General features: G+C 41.6%; 2 protein-coding genes across 2 annotated transcripts in view; one reads left to right on the forward strand and one right to left on the reverse strand.

Moving 5' to 3' along the window:
* The window catches only part of cacna2d3 (calcium channel, voltage dependent, alpha2/delta subunit 3), a gene marked incomplete at its 5' end in the record, with an annotated part of 33,892 nt that extends 21,991 nt beyond the window's left edge, over positions 1–11,901 (reverse strand). Inside the window, 5 exons of the mRNA XM_080462284.1 lie at positions 3,754–3,813; positions 6,478–6,594; positions 8,076–8,303; positions 10,249–10,330; positions 11,777–11,901. Of these exons, the coding sequence (XP_080318410.1) occupies positions 3,754–3,813; positions 6,478–6,594; positions 8,076–8,303; positions 10,249–10,330; positions 11,777–11,901 (612 nt within the window). The remainder of the gene's footprint in view (positions 1–3,753; positions 3,814–6,477; positions 6,595–8,075; positions 8,304–10,248; positions 10,331–11,776) is intronic.
* Positions 11,902–16,319: 4,418 nt separating this feature from the next.
* On the forward strand, positions 16,320–19,598 carry LOC308108607 (parapinopsin-like; the record flags this gene model as incomplete). Its single annotated transcript, XM_080461696.1, has 4 exons — positions 16,320–16,647; positions 16,860–17,188; positions 18,171–18,413; positions 19,445–19,598. The coding sequence occupies 4 exons, from the start codon at positions 16,320–16,322 to the stop codon at positions 19,553–19,555; spliced, it is 1,011 nt and encodes a 336-aa protein (XP_080317822.1). The 3' UTR covers positions 19,556–19,598.
* Between the last annotated feature and the right edge of the window lie 49 nt (positions 19,599–19,647).

Below are 19,647 nucleotides of genomic sequence, written 5' to 3' on the forward strand. Positions count from 1 at the left end.
AATGCGATATAAATTCAAAAATCATATTCTTCATCAATTAGTATCCTCCAATTTTATCAGAGTGATCTTTGAAAAAAATGTCACTCATGTAAAAGTGAGATTATACACTTTCATCAAAGATGTTGAATCATCGTGGCACAGATGAGTTCTCATATGGCTTACAGTGACACTCACTACCTTCTTTACCCAAACTTTCCAGCGTGTACAACACTTGAAATACTTTAAAGGTGGTGAGGATGACCACTCTGACGACCTTCTAACTGAGGTGGGCAAACCAAGTTAGGAAACTTTATTTTTGATATCGAAGTCATGTGAATGTGTTGTAGTTTGTGATTTGCTTGCTAAACAAAATGTCTCACAAACTGGAGTTTGTCACATAATCTACTTTTTCAAACCTGTCACAAATGTTCTGTCTGCATATTGAGACAAATAATGATGCTGATTTCAGGGTTTTACCTTCCAAAACTAGTGGATCTGTAAGAGCGTACCAGAGGAAACTCTTTAAAACAGGAGGATACACCTTTAAACAAGTGACTGGTTTTATGATGGATTTGTGAAAAAAATCTGACATGTGTACCTAAACAGTTTAAAAGTCTAGTTTTATTTGTATCCTGAAGCGAAATTAGATCAGAAATGTGCAGAAATGTGCAAATTAACAAACGTTTTAACAAAGTCAAAGCATTTCCCCAGTGTGAGTTTAATCAGCTTTTTTTTTAAATTTTTTTAGACATATTGGTTTTTCAAAATGTACCAAAAAATATGTGTTGTCACTGATGCAAAATTTGAGTAAAGAAGACTTTACAACTACGGTGAGAAAATCTGAGTCTCTGAAGTGAAACCGAGCCGTGTGTCTGTCCTGTCCTTCACTGCCTGCTGCTGCAGGAGAAAGACTGCCTCATCCTGTCTGAGCGGCCTCTCTGTGGCCTCCAGTGCTTATTGTCTGCACTGAGAGAGAAAGAGAGGGAGGGATGGAGGGAGGGAGGGATGGAGGGGGGGGTGATGGACTCCACAGCATCACTCTCGGGGGAGGCCGAGCGGGCATCACCATCAAGCAGCCTCTGACAGCTCATACCACGCCTGAGCAGCCCTCTGACGAGCTGCGGTGGGGCGGAGGGAGAGGGAGTGGAGGGAGTGGTGTGGGGGGGAAGGGGGGTGGGGGGCTGGGAGAGAAAAACGTGCACCCTCAGCAGAACTGAGTGCTGTAGAGAGGCACGTTAACCACCAGGGTGATGACTGTGGAGCAGGCCGCGGGACGCTGCAGCTCTCTGAGATGGCCCACTGATTCTTACACCACTGCAGTTAGCTGGAGGCCATACTGCAGAGATCTGCCCTCCATTACTGACTGCCGGGCCTCACTGTGTAATCAGACTACAATAAGTGGAGATGGTAGGTCCCTCTAAGGTTTGTTCAGTTTAACATTCGTCCTGCTTTTATTACAAGTCTCTGCATTATGAAGTCAAAACTCGTTTGTCCTCAAGCTTTTTCTTTCGTTCTTGCAGGTTGTTTCAGAAAAAGTACTCTTTGAAGCAATGTGAGCAATAAAACATATACGGTGTCAGTAAAATACACTAAACTGTGAGCTATTAAATATGGTGTGAAAATACTGTTATTCAGGATTGTGAAGGTAGCGGTTTAATCTTTGTGGTTTTCAGAAAGCTATTTCGATTGTGTTCTAACAGCTGGGAAATGGAAACATAACACGAGAATGTATTTAAAACATCGAAAATAATTTTTACCTTCAAGGCACAAAGTAAAGGGATTCTATAATGTATGTTACTACGGTTCTCATATTAATGCTTTTCCTTATTGGAAGGCAGCAAATACAGAGGAAGAATTTGAAGTTATGAAGATTTAATAAACTTTTGAATAATTTTCAATTCTGTTGATGTGTCATCTCATTGATTTCAACTTGATTATCAAAAACATTTCAAAAATAGTGTAAAGCCTTCCCATTACACACTGAAAAAAGTTTGAAAAAAAAACCACAACAAAAACCTGATTAAGCAAACTCCAGCAAAGTATGAACCACTTCTTTTGCACCCTCAGACGTGATTTTCTGATTTGCACACCCTTGAACCTGAGAGTGCAGCACATCCGGCTGTCCTGACAGGAAGCAGCTGAAGATAAGAGCGGCCAGCTCATCTCTCTGCGGTCAGTGAAATGGTGCGTGATAAATGTGCAGTGTCGACTGAGGCGAGCTTGGCTAAACGATGCCACAAGGAGTGATATCATGGCATCACATCATTATCGCAGGTGGATATTGAATTTTCTGTTATTATTCTTTATGGCCTTTGAGATGAAATTTGGTGTGATAGGCCTGGGTTGTAAACCAATAATTCCTTGGATAAAAATGCTTAAAGTGCCCTTATATATTAAACGAATGCAGTTACCCCAATGACAGATTTTTCCTCTCTTTATATTTTATATTCCTATAATTCATGGTTTATTATGAGTTAAAATTCAAACCAGATACAATTTGTCTTGCATTTGTGATGTTAATATGATCAGCATTGCTGCACTATATTTATTTGCAGTCCACACATGCTTAGAAAATAAGGAAAATATATGAAGGTTTTATAGAATAAATAGAAGCTTAAGAGAATAGATATTTCAAAGCAGTGCTAAATAAAGTAGGGAAACTCCTATTTCTGGAGGAAAAATTTCAAGACATTTAATTATGCTTTAGGGGTTGTTTTAATACAGAAGAGGGAAGTATAATGGTCATTCATGAAAGTTGTTTCAAGGTTTATGGTCAAAAATGTTCTTTCCTTATCAGTGTTATTTTTCATTTAAGGTTAACGTCGGCCTGTCTTGTTATGGATGTGTGCACAGCAGAGGAATGCACAGGAGAACAAGGTGACTGAATGTATTCATATGATGTAAATGCTTCTATTAAGTGTAAAGTGCTGCCGTTATTTCAGTGTTTTGTTGCTCGAGCGGGTTTCCAATCTAGAGCCGTGGAAGTGAAACAATGCTCCACGCAAAAGAGTTTCATTTATCTTTGTCCAGTGGGGAGAGAGAGAGAGAGAGAGAGAGAGAGAGAGAGAGAGAGAGAGAGAGAGAGAGAGGAAATGCTGCAATCCCTCTGCAGAGACTGAGGAAGCTCTGTGCGCACTGGGAAACCGCAATGAGTCCGCTAAATAATGCGGCGCACAGTGCCGGGGCACATGAGCATATCCTGTGAAATACAATTAAATCTACAAGTACTGCAGGCCTTCTGCTCGTCCTTCTTTTCATCTTGCGTTCACCCAGGTGACTGCCCAATACCTTTCCTCCATATTGCCACCTATAGTAAAAAAAAAACAAAAAAACAAAAAAAAAAACAGTGCGGCAGCCTTTGCGCATGCACATGGCGGCTGACCATCGTCCCTTCACTTGCAGGTTGCAGGTTTCTGCAAAGGCCCCACGTGCACCTGTGCAGACGCACTTTAGAGCTTGGACTGCTCGGCCAGGGTGAGTTATGGGAGTGTGGGGCCTCAGCCTTCAGTGTGTGCGGCATGGCTTATCAAAGAAACATTATGTATCGGAGCGCTGACGGCACATCACAGTGAAGGACGATGCCACCGCAATTAAAGACTGAGGGCCTATTACCCTTCTCTCACCTTGCAGCCGCTCCTCCCCTCACCCTGTGGAAGCGATTCATCTTAGAATAAGGCAGCTTGAGACACACCACATCTTCAATCATGCGCGCCTTCGTTTCCTTTCTCTCTCTTTTTTTTTTTTTTTTTTTTGGGGCGGGGGGTTTAAGCTCACCTGCAGGTCGGGATTGTCCTCATGCTGACTGTGCGCCTCTTCTGCTGCCTCCACAAGTCGCTGAGAAGAGGGAAGTTGTGATCATTAAGAGCTTAAGTCCTACTTACACTCAAACATGCTTTAAAAAAAAAACAAAAAAACCAATAAAACAATTAAAATCAGCCACTAAATGAAGTGTGGCTTTAAAAGTTCCAGAAAATGTTTCCACACTCTTTTACGCTCTTTAGTTTCCTCAGGGGTAAAATATAACATCTCTCTGTTCAGGATGCGATGTGCTGGGAAGGGTCAGGGGGTATATAGCCTCTTGGTTTGTGCATTCTGCTTAATTATGTTCCCCTGCATAGTGATTAAATCTACTCCAGCAGCACACTGCAAAGTCAACCACATTAAGCTGTTTTAAGTAAAGCAGAGATATCACCGCTCAACAAGGAGAGTGAGACTCATGAATCTGACTCCGAACGCGATTGCATTCATCCATATTTTATAGATTGTTTTTTGTGATTTGCTATAAAACTTATTTATCACGTCTCTGCAACGGATGCTCCTGGTTAATGTTCTCAATGAATACATTTTGAAAATTTTTATTTTCATAACAAATCTATTTTTTTGCCTCCTTTTGCTAGACTATCTATCTATCTATCTATCTATCTATCTATCTATCTATCTATCTATCTATCTATCTATCTATCTATCTATCTATCTATCTATCTAGGATTGTTGTAAAGCACTAACAATAATTATCTGGATAACGCTTTTTTTAAAAGTTAGTTAAAAAGAATAAAGAAAAAGGAAAAAAGAAAGAAACCTTAAAAAAAAAAAAAAAAGCTTTTTGAGAGAAAAATGTGCGCCGTGCCTGCAGGGCGCAGTTTTGGATGATTGATAAGTGCGCATTGGATTTGCGCAGCCGCGCCGGTATTTTGACGCCGTTCACCGAAATTGCGGTGATTTCTGCAATAACTCCTTCCTGAGAAAATATGCTTGGCTGTGTGTTTTCCCTGCGCCATTTAAACGCTTCTCGCTGCCACGCAGGTAATTAACAACTTGTCACATGTGTCAAAATAAGTGCGATATAAACACAACCGAGGCTTTTCCCCCTCGGCCGGGCGCTGCTGGACCGATTCAATTGACCTCAAGGCGAATTATTGTGTCGTCAGCAGTTGGCAAATAACAGCCAGATGAAATAAATGTAGTGTTTTGTGATTGAAGTGGAAAACACTCCTGGTAGGCTTATTCATAGTTTCCCTCCTCCCCTGAAATGTACCTTGCAAGGCTCAGGCAGACCACCTTCAACATCATGTTGAGGTCGTGGTGTCATTTTAAATCTTGATTTTCAATCTGGAGCAAAGTGATGACTTAGTTATTTATTGAGCCGTTTGCCACTGCAGGTTCACGCAGCAAACAGGATTTGTTTTGACAAAATAAACGTTTTATATTCTTTAACACAGAAACGTTGCAGAATCCAGACTGTTTAAAAAAAAAAAAATAAAATCCAAAATGCCTTCCTTCACTGTCATAAATTATTACTTATATGAGTTCAGGCACAAGAAAATAAAGGCTATTATCTCCCAGCAGCCCCTGCAGGATGCTGCAGTAAAATGGTTACAAGCTCCTCTGGACTGAGGTCACAGACCGGCTGTAACGCCGAAGCTAAAGTCAGCTCAGGCCAACATTTTAATAAACTACATCCAAGACCAGGCTGTAGGGCAGGGTGTCGTACTTATTTTAGTTCGGGGGCCCACACATGGCCCCAATTGATCTTAATTGTATTTTGTTGCATCCAAAAGCACAAGAAATGAGTTAAGTTTGTGCTCCACTTGCCTCTTGAAATCTTTTGATCAAAAGTTTTGTCGACAGCAGTTTCTCTTCTTGGGCTATTTTTGGGAAAAGCCCTGTTCCCTTTCTGGACACAACATTTCTGCAGCCTTCAGCGTGCAACTTTTCACAAATTCACCCTCACAGTTTGGTTTTGATGCTGCTGCTACTTCACGAGCAGTAAGCACTCTGTCCTCTTGGTCTATGTCTCTGCTAGTCTAAATAGAACAGTGCAGTGCTGAGTGAATAAATAAGAAGAGGCAGTTTTATCGCACAATTAAAGTAAAGAAATGAAGCCTCTGTTAGGCCAGTTTGGCCTGTGGACTGTGTGTTTTACACCCTTTCTTATGAGTGAAAACAATGTTTCTGTCTGAACAACGGATTTGTATCAGTAATTATGTATAGTTAATTAAGATTAAATAGAGTGAAATCATTGTCAGTCAGATCTAGTAATAATCATCCCTCCATGCAAAAGTATCTTTATTAAATCTGGTATCACATTTAGAGCCGGCAGACCTAAAGGGCATTGGATATAAAAGTCCTGAATTAGTCGCAAGTCCGATTGTCATCACACAGTAAAGTATCCGTTCAAAGTAGAGGAATGATTCCTGAAGCACATACCAGGTTGTAATTTATTCATCTTCTTTCAGTCATTAATATCAGTGGAGAAGTGAAGTTTATTGAGTGAATAAATCAACCATTTCTACAAAAGTCCTTTGTGTAAATATAAAATACACAACTCTCTCTCTCTCTCTCTCTCTCTCTCTCTCTCTCTCTCTCTCTCTCTCTCAATAATCCCTTAACAGCACCCCCACTCTCCAAAATACGAAGCGTTCCTTTTTCTTTAAAGCCAAACTAAAATAAATCTACAATATGAAGTGCTTTGTTTGTTTCCAGAGAAAGTGTACCCACCCTGGTGGCCTCTGCTTTTCTACTGAACATTTCCTCCATCTTCACGGCGAGGTTTTTGACCAGCTTCACACCATCAATCTCTTCCACTCTGACCGACTTTTCAAATTCTTTATATTTCTGAAAATGAAGACAAAGCAGCGATTTTGGCAGAGTTGGCGAGTGTAAGTCCAGCATTGGTAAAAAGCGTGTCACAAACTCTTTGGAGTGTAATGTTCAATCCGTTAATAGGTCGTCAGGGGAAAACACAAAGATCTTTGTCTGTGAGCTTTGTGCGACATGTTTCAGTGCCTCCTCTCCATAGAGGAGGGGAATTGTTAAACCAGCCACATGAGCCTTCACATGTTGGCTGACAAGCTGTGTGCAGTCAGTCTCAGATGAGCGTCTGATAAAAAATCCACGCTACAACACCGAATGACAGATAGCCTTTATCTGGTCTCGCCTATTGGCTGCACACACTGCGTCTTTTTCTTCCGATTGGCTGGAGAAAGCCATGTTGGGTGGCCGGCGGTGGGCGGGGCTGTAAATGAAGGCTATGCATGGTAAGAAGGTAATTGAAATGGAGTCAAAGCACAGGAGAAAGATAATAACGTGTCAGGCTTGGGCGACCCCGGGTAATGAACTACACCTCACATAATGCTGATTCTGCTGGATGCACGGGACCGCCAGTGATACAGAACAAAGCCCGCCACAGCTCGGAGGAATATAACATTACATAATCTGAGTCATGCCTGACACACACACACACACACACACACACACACACACACACACACACACACACACACACACACACACACACACACACACACACACACACACACACACACACACACACACACACAACAAAAAAAACCCAACCCTCTCAGCCACATGGTTCTCTTTCTATAACCTTATCTAAAAACAAACAGATGCCTTCAAACACAATAGACATTGTGTGGACACGGCGCACACAAAAAAAACACACACACCAGTACATGAGGCGACAAATTACCTACTGAAAGGAAGAGTGTGGGTCTGCAGCGGAGCAGAACAGTTCATTTCACGCCTGTCCTCCTCGCCCCAGCACCCCGAGTCCCCAGTCCCCGCAACCCCCACCCCTCTACCTCACACCCCTGCAGTCATCAAGTGGAGGTTAAGCCCCATCAATCAAAAGCACTGATCATGATTATTGATTAGAGTAATGACCAATGCCGGAGCACTAGGAACCTGAAGGGTCACTGTTTTCTCTCCTGATTGGCAAAAATCTTGGGGAAATCGGGTAAATCACCATGAAAAGCATCTAATGATCAGCTTTAATGACCAGCCCCTAACGACTCGTCAGTTCTCTCACAGCTCGCTGCTTTGTGCTGACTGGCTCAGCAGGGCTCTCTCTCCGGACACGCCTCCATGAACAGGAACATGAGCAAAGTGCTTACATGCAGACAAAAGAAATGAACAAATCTTCAGGGCATTTTCTTTTACAAATTGTTTTTTTTTTGTGTGTGTGCACAGATTCTACACATATTTGGAAACATATGGACAGAACTGGCGCGCGGCGTTTTGGTGTTCCACCACACATTTTGAATTTGAACCTCGGATTATATTTAAAGAAGTGTTACCTCAGGGCATTGAGATCCAAGGCCCGAACCCTGGAGCCGCCTCTTGATTGCAGTTTGAACACTCTCCCCATATTTACGTGGGGTTCCTCTGGGTACTCCACTTTCGTCCCAACCTCCGGGACATGCCGCAGAGCCCTTCGCATTAATCCTGCTGCTGCCCTTCATTGAAGTACTGGCCTCAGAACTGGAGTTGGTCCCTGGACGTGGTGCTGTGATGGTCCACAGCTCCTAAAACAGTGAGGTGGTCAATTGGAGGACATTAACACATTATATAGCTTGATTAATGTAAAACCTTCACCTGCATGAGAGAGGTGAGAGTTGTTGTCGACAAATATGGCTTTAATGGCTTACAAACACACTGCAATGGTTTTCGTGTCAATTTCATCCTTCAGAACAGTGTCCCTTTAGTACCAACTTAGTTTTTGGGCCTAGTTTATGGTGTTCTTGGAATGCTGCAAATATTATCACAGTTCTTTATTCCCCATATGTTTGATGTCGACTTCAGTTTGACACCATCCCGGACTCCATCCGTGCAAAAACAAAAACTCGGCAATGTGTGTGTGTCTGCACACACGCTGCTTCAGAACAATTATAAATCAGAAGAGAGTGTTTAGGGACCGGAGTATTCCTCAGACCTCCTGCACCACAAATCATTACATCATGTGTATGTTTTTGTTCACAGGAAGGATTTTTCATGTCATTCATGATCAGGTGCCCAAACCCACAACCAGCACTAAACAAATGTAAAAAAAATTTTTATAAAAAAAAGTTTAGAATGAAGAAGCATATTTGATTGTTCAGAAACCTGCAGAACTCCATTAATGATATTCTGCAAAAGGCACAATTAGACAAAAACCTTTACTAGCTGTTAACCCTCATCAGCTTTTTTTAATGTGACAGATCTTTTCTTTAGTCTGCTGCACTACATCTGCTCAGTTTAGAAAAATAACCTCATTTTCAAAAGGGCCAGATTGTAGTTTTGTGAGTTGTGTGCAACATCACGCACAAGATTAATTTAATGATGCAGCCTTTAAATCGTGCAATTTTAGATTTGATTGGATCATAGCATCACAATGTTCAGATATTATTCTGATGCAGGGATTGAATGATAACCTATTAAAATCAGCTTTTTAATTTGCAGATTCACGCACTGAGGGCTCCTGCAGCCATTTCTAATCTTGTCCATCATAATGTTTGCTTTCTCCATCTCCTACCATAAAATGGTAAAAACTTAAACCAAGTCCAGCGCTAATTCCATCAAAGTAAAGTAACTTTTAAATGATTTCAGGCCAAACAAATCTAAAAATATATTGAATGTACAAATGATACAAATTATATCATCCATTTGCAGGGTAAATTACAAGTCAAACATTTACCGCTTCTCGTTTCATTCTAATTCCACTGCTGCACAACCTGCTTTAGAAGCAAGCATCTGCATATGCTGTAAACCATGAGCCCACTCCACACTGTACAGTTACTCAGCACACTCATGCAGAGGAGCTCCTCCAGCTGTTTCCTTCACGGTCCCCAGTCAGATCCTATTTAAGTACAATGGAAAGTTCACCATTCATCCACTTGAATCCCGACCACCTTTTTCAAACCTGAGGCCTGTGAACAAAGGGCCCACCTCTGCCATCAAGTGGTCACAAGTTGTCCGAAAGTGAAATTTACAGCACAGGGTCATCGCTCATCCTCTGTGGGTTTCACTTGTTCATCATCCCACTGTGCTACCCCCACACCCCCGATCAAACCCGGTCACACTTATTCAATTTGTCTCCTTGGTTGAAACTCTTGACTCCAGAGAGTTAACTGGAGGCTTGAGATGAGAGAGGAGCTGTGTTTAATGGGCCGTAACAGGCACACACACACACACACACACACACACACACACACACACACACACACACACACACACACACACACACACACACACACACACACACACACACACACACACACACACACACACACACACACGGCTCTGCCATGCCAAACACACCTGAGTCTCCTCTAAAATAACGCATCAGCATTCAGCTGAGACGCCACGATGTCTCTGCAGCCATTAGGAAAAGGGAACACAGTATTACAGCATACAGTAGGTGTGGGGACATGAGCGTCAAACAAAGGAAAAACACATTTGAGTTAATAAAAGCCTGCACATTAAAAAGCATACCTTCTGGAGAAGCTGAGATCCAGAGTATTTTGCAGAAATAGATTTTATTTCTCCTCCAAATGCAGAGGCCCAAAGCTTTACGCTGCAAAATGACAAAGAAGCAAGTTTACAATTTTGCATGTAAATTAGATAACTGCACATGAAGAGTGAAGCACACAGAAATTATAGACTTATCCTTTTAAAGTAACATTCACATTATCATCTAAGTTGAAAAATGCTTTTTATATCTCCTTTTCTGACATTTCTCAGATTAATTTCTGACACTATCAGTTATGAGATTATTGTCATGGCTCAGTGACTCTGATCTGTGAGTTTCTTGATTCTTTTAACCATCCATCAACTGTACTTACAAGAGATTATATAAATCTCAAAAAAAAAAGAAAAGATATATATATATATATATATATATATATATATATATATATATATATATATATATATATATATATATATATATATATAATGGAGACAAAAAACTGAGGCCTGAAACAAAAATCCAAACAGTCAATATAACTAGAAATACAGTTCTTTGTTGCAACTGTGTTGTATAAATAACTTAACCACTAAAAGTGATGTTTTATGTGCAATTTTCGACCAATGTCAAAAACATTTTCAAACAAGTTTGATCTTGTTTGGCCTTTAAATTTGATAGCTCTTTAGACTTGATCATGATAACGTAAATTTAGCCTGGACCTTGAACCAGTCTTCCAGGAAAGGGTCTTGGGGGATGTTTCTGAAGCTCCGCAGTGCAGCATTTGTGACATCTGAACTTCAAAATTAGATTTTTTGTTTGACAATATGCAACTAACACTAGTGTTCCAAGTGGTGAGACTATTCTCAAAATCTGGACCTGAAGCTTATAAAGATTACTTTTATAGACTGAAGCGTTGAAAGATTTAAATAGCCCAAGCAAAAATGTTTGGAATTTTTCAAAGATCTCATATAGTCTGTAAATGATACAACAGATACATAAAAAGTGGTATCATGTGTTTTCTTTCCTTTGAACTATTTATGCATACATCTGGAAATAGATAAGAGTGAGGGAGTGGTTTGAGGTAGAGTAATGAAGTTAAAAGAGATTTTTTTTTACAAGAAAAAAATTATTCATGACTTCTTAAACAATTTTCATGTTTATGAGAAAAGAAAATGTCACATGTCAATTGTTTGCAAGAAACAAACACTTACATTTCTAATTTATGTACGATTTTGCTGTTCAGTTTTACAAAATTGATTTTAATATTCCTTGTAAATTTGCTAAAATCAAGTCATTAATTGTTTACTCACTCACAACTTAATCCCTGACCTGTAAGTAACTTCCAACAGTGTGAAATACAAACAGGGACAAACTGTATTTTGGAAATTTCAGATTTCCAAAAGCAATAAAACATATTTATTTTTTAGCGAACTCTAAAAGACTTTCAATGTATTCACATGTCTGTACTAAAATTCTAAATATGTCAGCAGTTTAAATCAAAACCCAGATCAAGTATTTCCCGTGTGAATTAAAGTTGCAGAGCATCTCACTCACACGGACAGAGGGATCCCTTGCTGGGATCCCGCCACCTCCACCACATTCAAGCCGACGAAGATCCACAGCAGCAGGAAGCTCGTGCTGCACATGTGTGAGAAGAGGATCCTCCAGTTCCCCTGCATCTTCTCCAGCCCTGTGCTCGGTGTCAATATCTGAACGGTAAAATCCTGTGCGTCCCGGCGCACCGTGCTGTGCAGGACTGCTCGACCCCCGATGCACCCTTTTATCCAGCAGCAATACTTCCAGCACGTACCCTACTGTATTTGATTGTACGGACTTCCCCCTCCAAAGAGAGAGAGAGAGAGAGAGAGAGAAGAGAGAGAGAGAGAGCGAGAGAGCGAGAGCTTCACACTCCAGCGTGTCTCTCCATCCTCCGCTACCTCCAACCCTCCAAGAAAACAGACGGAAACCCCCCTCAGTTCCCGCTGCTGCAGGATTCACGAACCCTTATCGGAAAGCCGTTCAGTATTTGTGTTTTTACCGATAATCTGGAAAGCGCATACACGCATTGTGTTCCTCCAGAGGATGGTTCTGTATTTATCCCCCAAGCAGAGTATTGCGCTAAATGTGTGTCGATCGTTGGAACATGAATGGGGGGAAAAATAAAGTACACTTGCAAATAATTCTCTGTTCTCATTTGGTTATTTTCTATTTTATCTAATTTCCTCAAATAAGCAGCAGTGGGCTGTTTTAAAGTTGATGCGATATTGCTGAGCCTGCAGAATGACTGTACGTCTCTGGATTGTCCTCAGTCTCCACGTTACGCACACAATGTGCAAGAATCCTTCTGTTTCGGCAAAACTAATGAGTGCATGGCTCGAATAATATTTATGAAATAAAGACGAGCTGCTATATGTATTTAAACTATATTTGTAAGGTGAAATGTGGTGTCTATGATCGATCATGAGACTGCAGATGTGCGCTGAAGGTTCCCGCACTGCCAGCTGCACGAAAACAAAAGAAAGGAAAGAAATCTAGTGGGGGGAAAAGTGCACAGATCGCCACTGTGAGTGAATAAATAATCTCTGAATGAAGCAAATTAAGAGTTTGAAGGGGAACCACGTGCAAAAAAATGGAGGGTTGCTTGATGATTGGCTGAAGCCGAAACGTCTGTTTAACATTCAACGTCAACCTCCAGCAACTTTTCTGTGGGTGGTTGTTCGGGGGGGGGTTGCAGCTCCTTTGCTGCAGCTCTGCTGCTGAGGAAACAAAAGCCCCGTCAACTCCTCAGGCGAGAAAACATAAAGTTTTGCTTGGTGCGCTGCGTTCACGGACTCTGCTTTTCAATCAGAGCCGAGAGATGTCCCCATCGCCTCGCGCGCTAAAGGCTGATTAGGAGGCGATAATGATGTCAAGCCGGCAGGCGGCTTGATGCAGCACGCCTTCCTCCTCCTCCATCCCCGCTCCCGTGCCACCATCACCTCCACAGGAGCCGTGTTTCGACTTGAAGCTTTTATTAGTTTAGTAATTGCGTCGTACATCAAAGTTGTGAGGAGCCGCTGCAGCCTGGGACGCGCCGATAAGGCGCCTGCGTGCTGCAGGATGACGGACAATATCATCCGGTCCGACCGGCTCACAGCACCAACTCCCAGAGAGATTTAATTAATGAAATGGCACCAAATGAGAGTCGTTTTCTGTCACCAAGAAGCTCCAATAGCTTTATTGGAGCAGTTAAACACAAAACTGCAGCTCCAGTCTCTGCTGAAGTGCCCTCCAGCAAGCACTCTCACCACAGCCGTCTCTCTCCGCATGGCTGCATGCCTCAAACAATGTCACGACCTCCACCCACAGCAGCAGCAGGTCAGATAAACGCCCCAGTATGTGTTCTCTATTGTATTACAGACTCAGCTATCATGTTGCTCCAGGCACCTGATCTATGATGACGTAAAAACGTGATTTTTAAGCAGATGAGTGACTTCTACGGTTTTTCTCTAAAGTGAGGACAACTTTAAAAGTGTTCCTCAATTCATACCACTTTCCAGAGAAACCTCCACATGAAAGTTGATTTCTGAGTTATCATCGGGAGCAGAGGGATCATTTCTCTCTGTCAGACACTGAATCCTTTTTGTTCTCCAGAGTTCAGGTTTATGAGTTGTTCTGTTTTGCACAATCCTTTGGTACCTGTGTGGGTTCGTCTGGATTCGTCAGCTTTTTCCTACAATCTAAAAAGTCAATTCATCCATCCATCTTCTGCTATTCAGAGTAGTGGGCAGCAGGAGTCTGTCCTGTGGCTCACATTGTACAAACAGACGGCACACAGACCTATAATCTGCACACCTACAGGGAGATTACGGTCCACAATGCATGTCTCAATTGTGAGAGAAAGCTGCCTGGAAATAGCTCACAAAGCCAAAGGGTGTACCAACTCCAGAGTGTGCTAACCAGCACACTGACTGAACGTGTGAATGATTATGTCTCTGTGTTGGTGTTGTGGTGGACTGGTGACCTGTCCAGGATGTACCCTGCCTGTCATCCATTTTCAGCCTGAATGGACTGAAGCATCACAGGCCCTGACAGCGGATCTGACGGGCAGAGAGGATGAATTGATTGATGAGAGCAGTCTTTATATGGGGCCGAGTGTGGCTCAGTGCGTCAGTTCAGATTGAATGGCGGCAAAATGGCCTATTTAAAGTTTGATTGAGCAACTTTTTGCTCATTAAAACTTTCAGCGATCTCAGTCTTTATTAGCAGATAATTTCCATTTTGTCTCGAAGGCCTTTTAGCAAATTGACGGACTGTTGCAGCTCTGACTGCACTTTTCCCTCAAAATACACCAAGTTATATTTGAACACAGTCAACTCCTCTTAAACCTTTAACCTTAAAGTTTTGAAACCGATTTCAGTGTCTGACGCGGTCTTTTCTTTTTAGACTTTAAATGACATTTTCAAATCTTAGAGTCAGTAATGTATTTCTATGATGGATAGAAGTTTTTGTGCTTTTTATTCATCAAAATGAGTTATTGTTCCTAAAATAGAGCCCAGTAATGACAACCAGACTGCTACTGGACCCTTCTGAACTCTCAACCCAAACAGTTGTAATCTGGGTCTTGACTTGATTGTCTGTAAACCTCTTAGAAGGTTGAGCGTTGGCCACATGCGCATGCTCTTTTGTTAAGTCCACTGGCTTAGCCTCACCTCTTGTCCTCAGCAGGTGCCAAAGACCACGGTGAACTTCACCCAGTGGAGTTACGGTATATTGCAGATTCACTGAGGGCCAGTGAACAGTTTTCTACATGTGCTGATCATTAGTCTGAAGATGAGCCTCCTTGATATTTTATGCTTAAATTGTTGAAATTCCCTCATTTTTCATTTTCAACCATCATCATGTAATCTATACTGCTTTGTCCAGCTGATTCCAGTTGATTATTGGACATATAACAGGAATACATTTATTCTGGACCGGTCGCCAGTCCGTCACACAGCAAATACCATCGAACCACATGGAATGTTTTTAGCCTGTGGTAGGGAAACCGATTAAAAACCTGGCGAGTGAACCAGTTGCAGCGTTTGCCAACTCTTCAGAGAGCAATTACATTTCATTCTCTTTAGGAATTCTCTTCATCTCATTAAAGTACTCAAATCAAAAGCCTAAAATGAAAATGTGCCTCAGTGATGCAGCGACAATGTTCAAATGTTTATGTGGCTTTCCAGCAGTTAATGACTGTAAGTGTTCATGTAATACACTAAAGTTTGTGCTCAAAGTTTTCCTTTATTTAATTTGATTAATTGAGCATTGTTTCAACTTTTCATTCATTCATTCATTCATTCTGGAAGTGTGCGACCATAAAGCAAATATTCAATCATGACAATTCAGTGTTTTTCTCTACACATCTAGAGCTTCATTATCTTCTTGTGAATAAACGTAACTGTAACTTCACAAGGGAAACGTGTCCACTGTGAACTGGATGCAACTGGAATCACCAGGTTTAATACCACGACAAATCTGTTACACTGACTTCATTAGCGAGTCTCCACTGACACTTTCTATTTATTTCTTTTTTTTCATGTAAATATAAAAGGGCGTCTTCTGTGGTTCTTTATTTGTCCTATAAATATCACGATGCCACTGACTGAACTCTCAATGACCCCTGATTTGTGTAAGAATATAAGAAAAGGTGGGAGGCTGCAGAAAGCGACAGATAAGCAGCCCTCACCTGTGGTTAACGTTGATATAATATGTAGTGACACACCTCCTTGGAGCAGTTGGAAGCTAAATCCGAGCTCTCTTTATTCCTCTCTGAGCGAGCAGCGGTCGGACAGTTTATTGGTTTTATTTTTATGTTTTGTACTACTGCTTATCCATACGAGGGGCGCCGTGTAATCATCCTGTTTAAGTACGTTTTACAATCAAGCAAAAGGTGAAAGATCAGGGATTATCATTTGGAGGAATTACTCTTGTTAATTCCAGACCCGGAGGATTTATTCTGGGACCTGTGGCGTCTAATCTCAGACACTCGAGTAGTGAGACACCGAAACAAGCAGACGCTCCAGGTGAAGGAAAGACGACCCGGCTCCGTTTTTTGTATTACAGCCTTTCATCAATGCAGCCCTCCGTGTTTTCACCAAATGCTTCCTATTACGGTCCGCAGGCGGAGCCCCCTCTGTCACCCGCCGGCTACATCATTCTCTCCATCATCATGGCCATTTTCACCGTTCCGGCCATCATACTCAACGCTACAGTGATCATCGTGTCCCTCATGCATAAGCAGCTTCGGCAGCCACTCAACTACGCTCTGGTAAACATGGCTGTGGCAGATTTGGGCACTGCCATGACCGGAGGAGTGCTGTCGGTGGTCAACAACGCCCAGGGGTACTTCTCCCTGGGAAGAACAGGCTGCGTGATGGAGGGCTTCGCCGTGTCCTTGTTCGGTGAGTGAGAACCGTCGCTCAGGTCAGACAGTTCAGTTTGAAGAGCATATGTTTTTCAATACACTCCTATTTTTATGAGGGAAACTGTTACGAGTTCGAGTAAGTTATATAAACACATTAGGTTATTCAAGTCGACAATTAATGTTCATCGTTGTGTTCGGCTGATCTTTCTGTAATCTTCCCTCACATGTCTTCTTCTGTCTTGTCTGCAGGCATCACATCCCTGTGCACAGTCGCTCTGATCGCGGTGGAGAGGATGTTTGTGGTTTGTAAGCCACTGGGGCAGATAACCTTTCAAAAGAAGCACGCGGTGGGAGGGATTGCCCTGTCCTGGCTCTGGTCCCTGACCTGGAACCTGCCTCCGCTGTTCGGATGGGGCAGGTACGAGCTGGAGGGTGTCGGGACGTCCTGTGCTCCAGACTGGCACAACAGAGAGTCTGGAAATGTCTCCTACATCTTGGCTTACTTTGCAGTCTGCTTTGCTGTTCCTTTTCTCATCATTGTGACGTCCTATGCCAAACTAATGTGGACGCTGCACCAGGTGAGCTGTTTACCGTCATCTTCCGTGTATGCAAACACGTTTTGAAGGAAGGAACAAATGAACACTTTCAGAACCACTTATTTTCTTAGAAAGGAGGAGAAACTAACTAACAAAATGAATATTCATTGATTCATGTTACGGTTTCTGTTACACCATTTTGAGTTGGCACTTTGAATTTGCCCAGTGGAGTCAATGGATATAAATATTCAGATTCCAAAAACCTCGTACATGCAAACATTTCAATCAAACTGTCCTATCCTATCACTCACATTATAATCCTTTGCATTTATCCTCAGAGCTATTTATGAGATTCATCTAACCTAACTAGATTTCTCAAGCTGTTAAGTCCATGCTTTACATCAGGCTTTAGTTTTTTGAGAGTTTAGTTTTTTTGTTGTTGTTGTTTTTGTTGTTTTCTTTAGCTCATCCAACAATATTTGATTTAAAACAATTGTGTTGGTTATGTTTGATATGAGTGCAGTTAGTGTGAAGTGACCTAATATAACCTATAATGTGAAATTCTCACTCATTTTAATTCAACACAACTTAATCAACTCATTTTAACACAATGTAAACTACAATGAAAGATAATAGCTGGAAATAGTTGGACCGACTTAATTGAATTGCTTCAACTGGCAGCACCTAAATGAATCAAGTTCTCCAAACTTAATCAAATTCATAAACTTACGTTCAAAGAACTTGATTCATTTAGATGTTAGCAATTGAAGCATATGTCCAACTATTTTCTTTTTCAGTGTAACCTCACTCAACTTTATTTAACTTTTCTTTAATTCGCTCAACTCAATTTAAACTAACTTGACACAATTAGACAATTCATCATAACTCTACTAAACCCGACTTACCCGTTCTTTAACTTAACTCAACTCTTCTTATCTCACGAAGCCTAAACTGAGACTCTAAAGTTAAACAAGTCAACAATCAACTCATGAGTCAGTGCTCCGTGTTCACGTCTCTTTCACAGGTATCAAGGATGACCTGTGTGGAGGGAGGCGCGGTGGCGAAAGGAGAGATGAAGGTGGCGTCCATGGTGGTTCTGATGGTGCTGACATTTCTCATCAGCTGGTTGCCCTACGCAACCCTGGCCCTGCTTGTGGTCTGCAGACCCGATGTGAAGATCCACCCACTGGTCGGCACGATACCCGTTTACCTGGCCAAGAGCAGCACCGCGTACAACCCCATCATCTACATTTACCTCAACAACCAGGTACCGTCACACCGGCCGCAGGGTAATGCAATCGGCTATCAGAACGTGGACAAACAAGCTGACAAGAGTCAAGTCCAAATATATTGTGCTGTTTTCTGGGAAACAGTTTAGCGCCACCTGCTGGCTTTTTGCAAACATGAAAATCAGGCCAAGATTGGTAAAAGAAATCCAATAAATACAACAGTTCGTTGTAGTTTTAAAGAAGGAATTTCGCATTAAAAGTTGCGAATGTGTAGGTTTCTTCTGAGAAGCTTCATCATTGGAATTTTCACCCTGTTGGTGACTGTTTCAAAGTGTTAATCTGGGCTGTACAGTGCAGTTGTGAGGAAGTATGAGGCCATTTTAATAGTTTAATATTGTAAATTTTTTAAAAAGCTGACCTGTGATATTAAGATAGTGTTTTTATTATACTGACCTTATTCTTTTGTATTCATCAACCAAAACTCGGTGGTCTCTCTTGGAGATTTGTAGCCGTTTCCACATATGTTCACTTTGCACACACGGGTATCTCCCACATTTATTATATGCTTGCACTCTGCATATAAAGGATATTCAGGCAGCACTGACCCGGGGAACGTGTTAACAATTAATATCTCCAATTAGTTATGATCAGGGTCAGTTGTGCTGTTGTGGTTAGAACTCTCACCTCATTGTGAGAAGGAACCCTGTTCGAGTCCAGGTAAAGCTTCAGAGCCTCTGTGTGTGGATTTTTACTGTGTTTTCCCAATTTTCCTCCCACATTCCAAAAAACATTAGAATGTAATTGATGACTCTAAACTTCCCGTGGGTGTGAATGTGTGTTGCTGTCTCTTTGCATTTGCCCCGCTTGATTAATATAGATATATATCTTGGAAGTACAGCTAGAATAGTTATAGGGACAGTTGCTCTTTTCATGTTTTGTATTGAAGTTTGCTATCTATATGCACAATCAGAGTATTTGTTTCTACAGCAGTCAACATTTCAACATTTTGGTCTTGTCATTTATTAATCAGGATGTTATCTCCGACGATCATAATATGCTTTTTCTGCAGTTTCGTAAATATGCTGTGCCCTTCCTGCTGTGTGGGAGAGAGCCGTGGGTGGAGGATGAAGAATCAGAGGCGGCGACCATGGTGGAGACAACCAGAGTTTCTCCCTCCTGAAATGTATAAATCCTTAGACCTACCCAATAAAATGTTTTATTTTAAAATTCCCAATTTCATTTAAACCATGTCAGTCCACAAATTGTGTTTTT

Source organism: Lipophrys pholis (assembly GCF_963383615.2).
Source record: "Lipophrys pholis genome assembly, chromosome: 4".
In the NCBI taxonomy this organism is placed as follows: Eukaryota; Metazoa; Chordata; class Actinopteri; order Blenniiformes; family Blenniidae; genus Lipophrys; species Lipophrys pholis.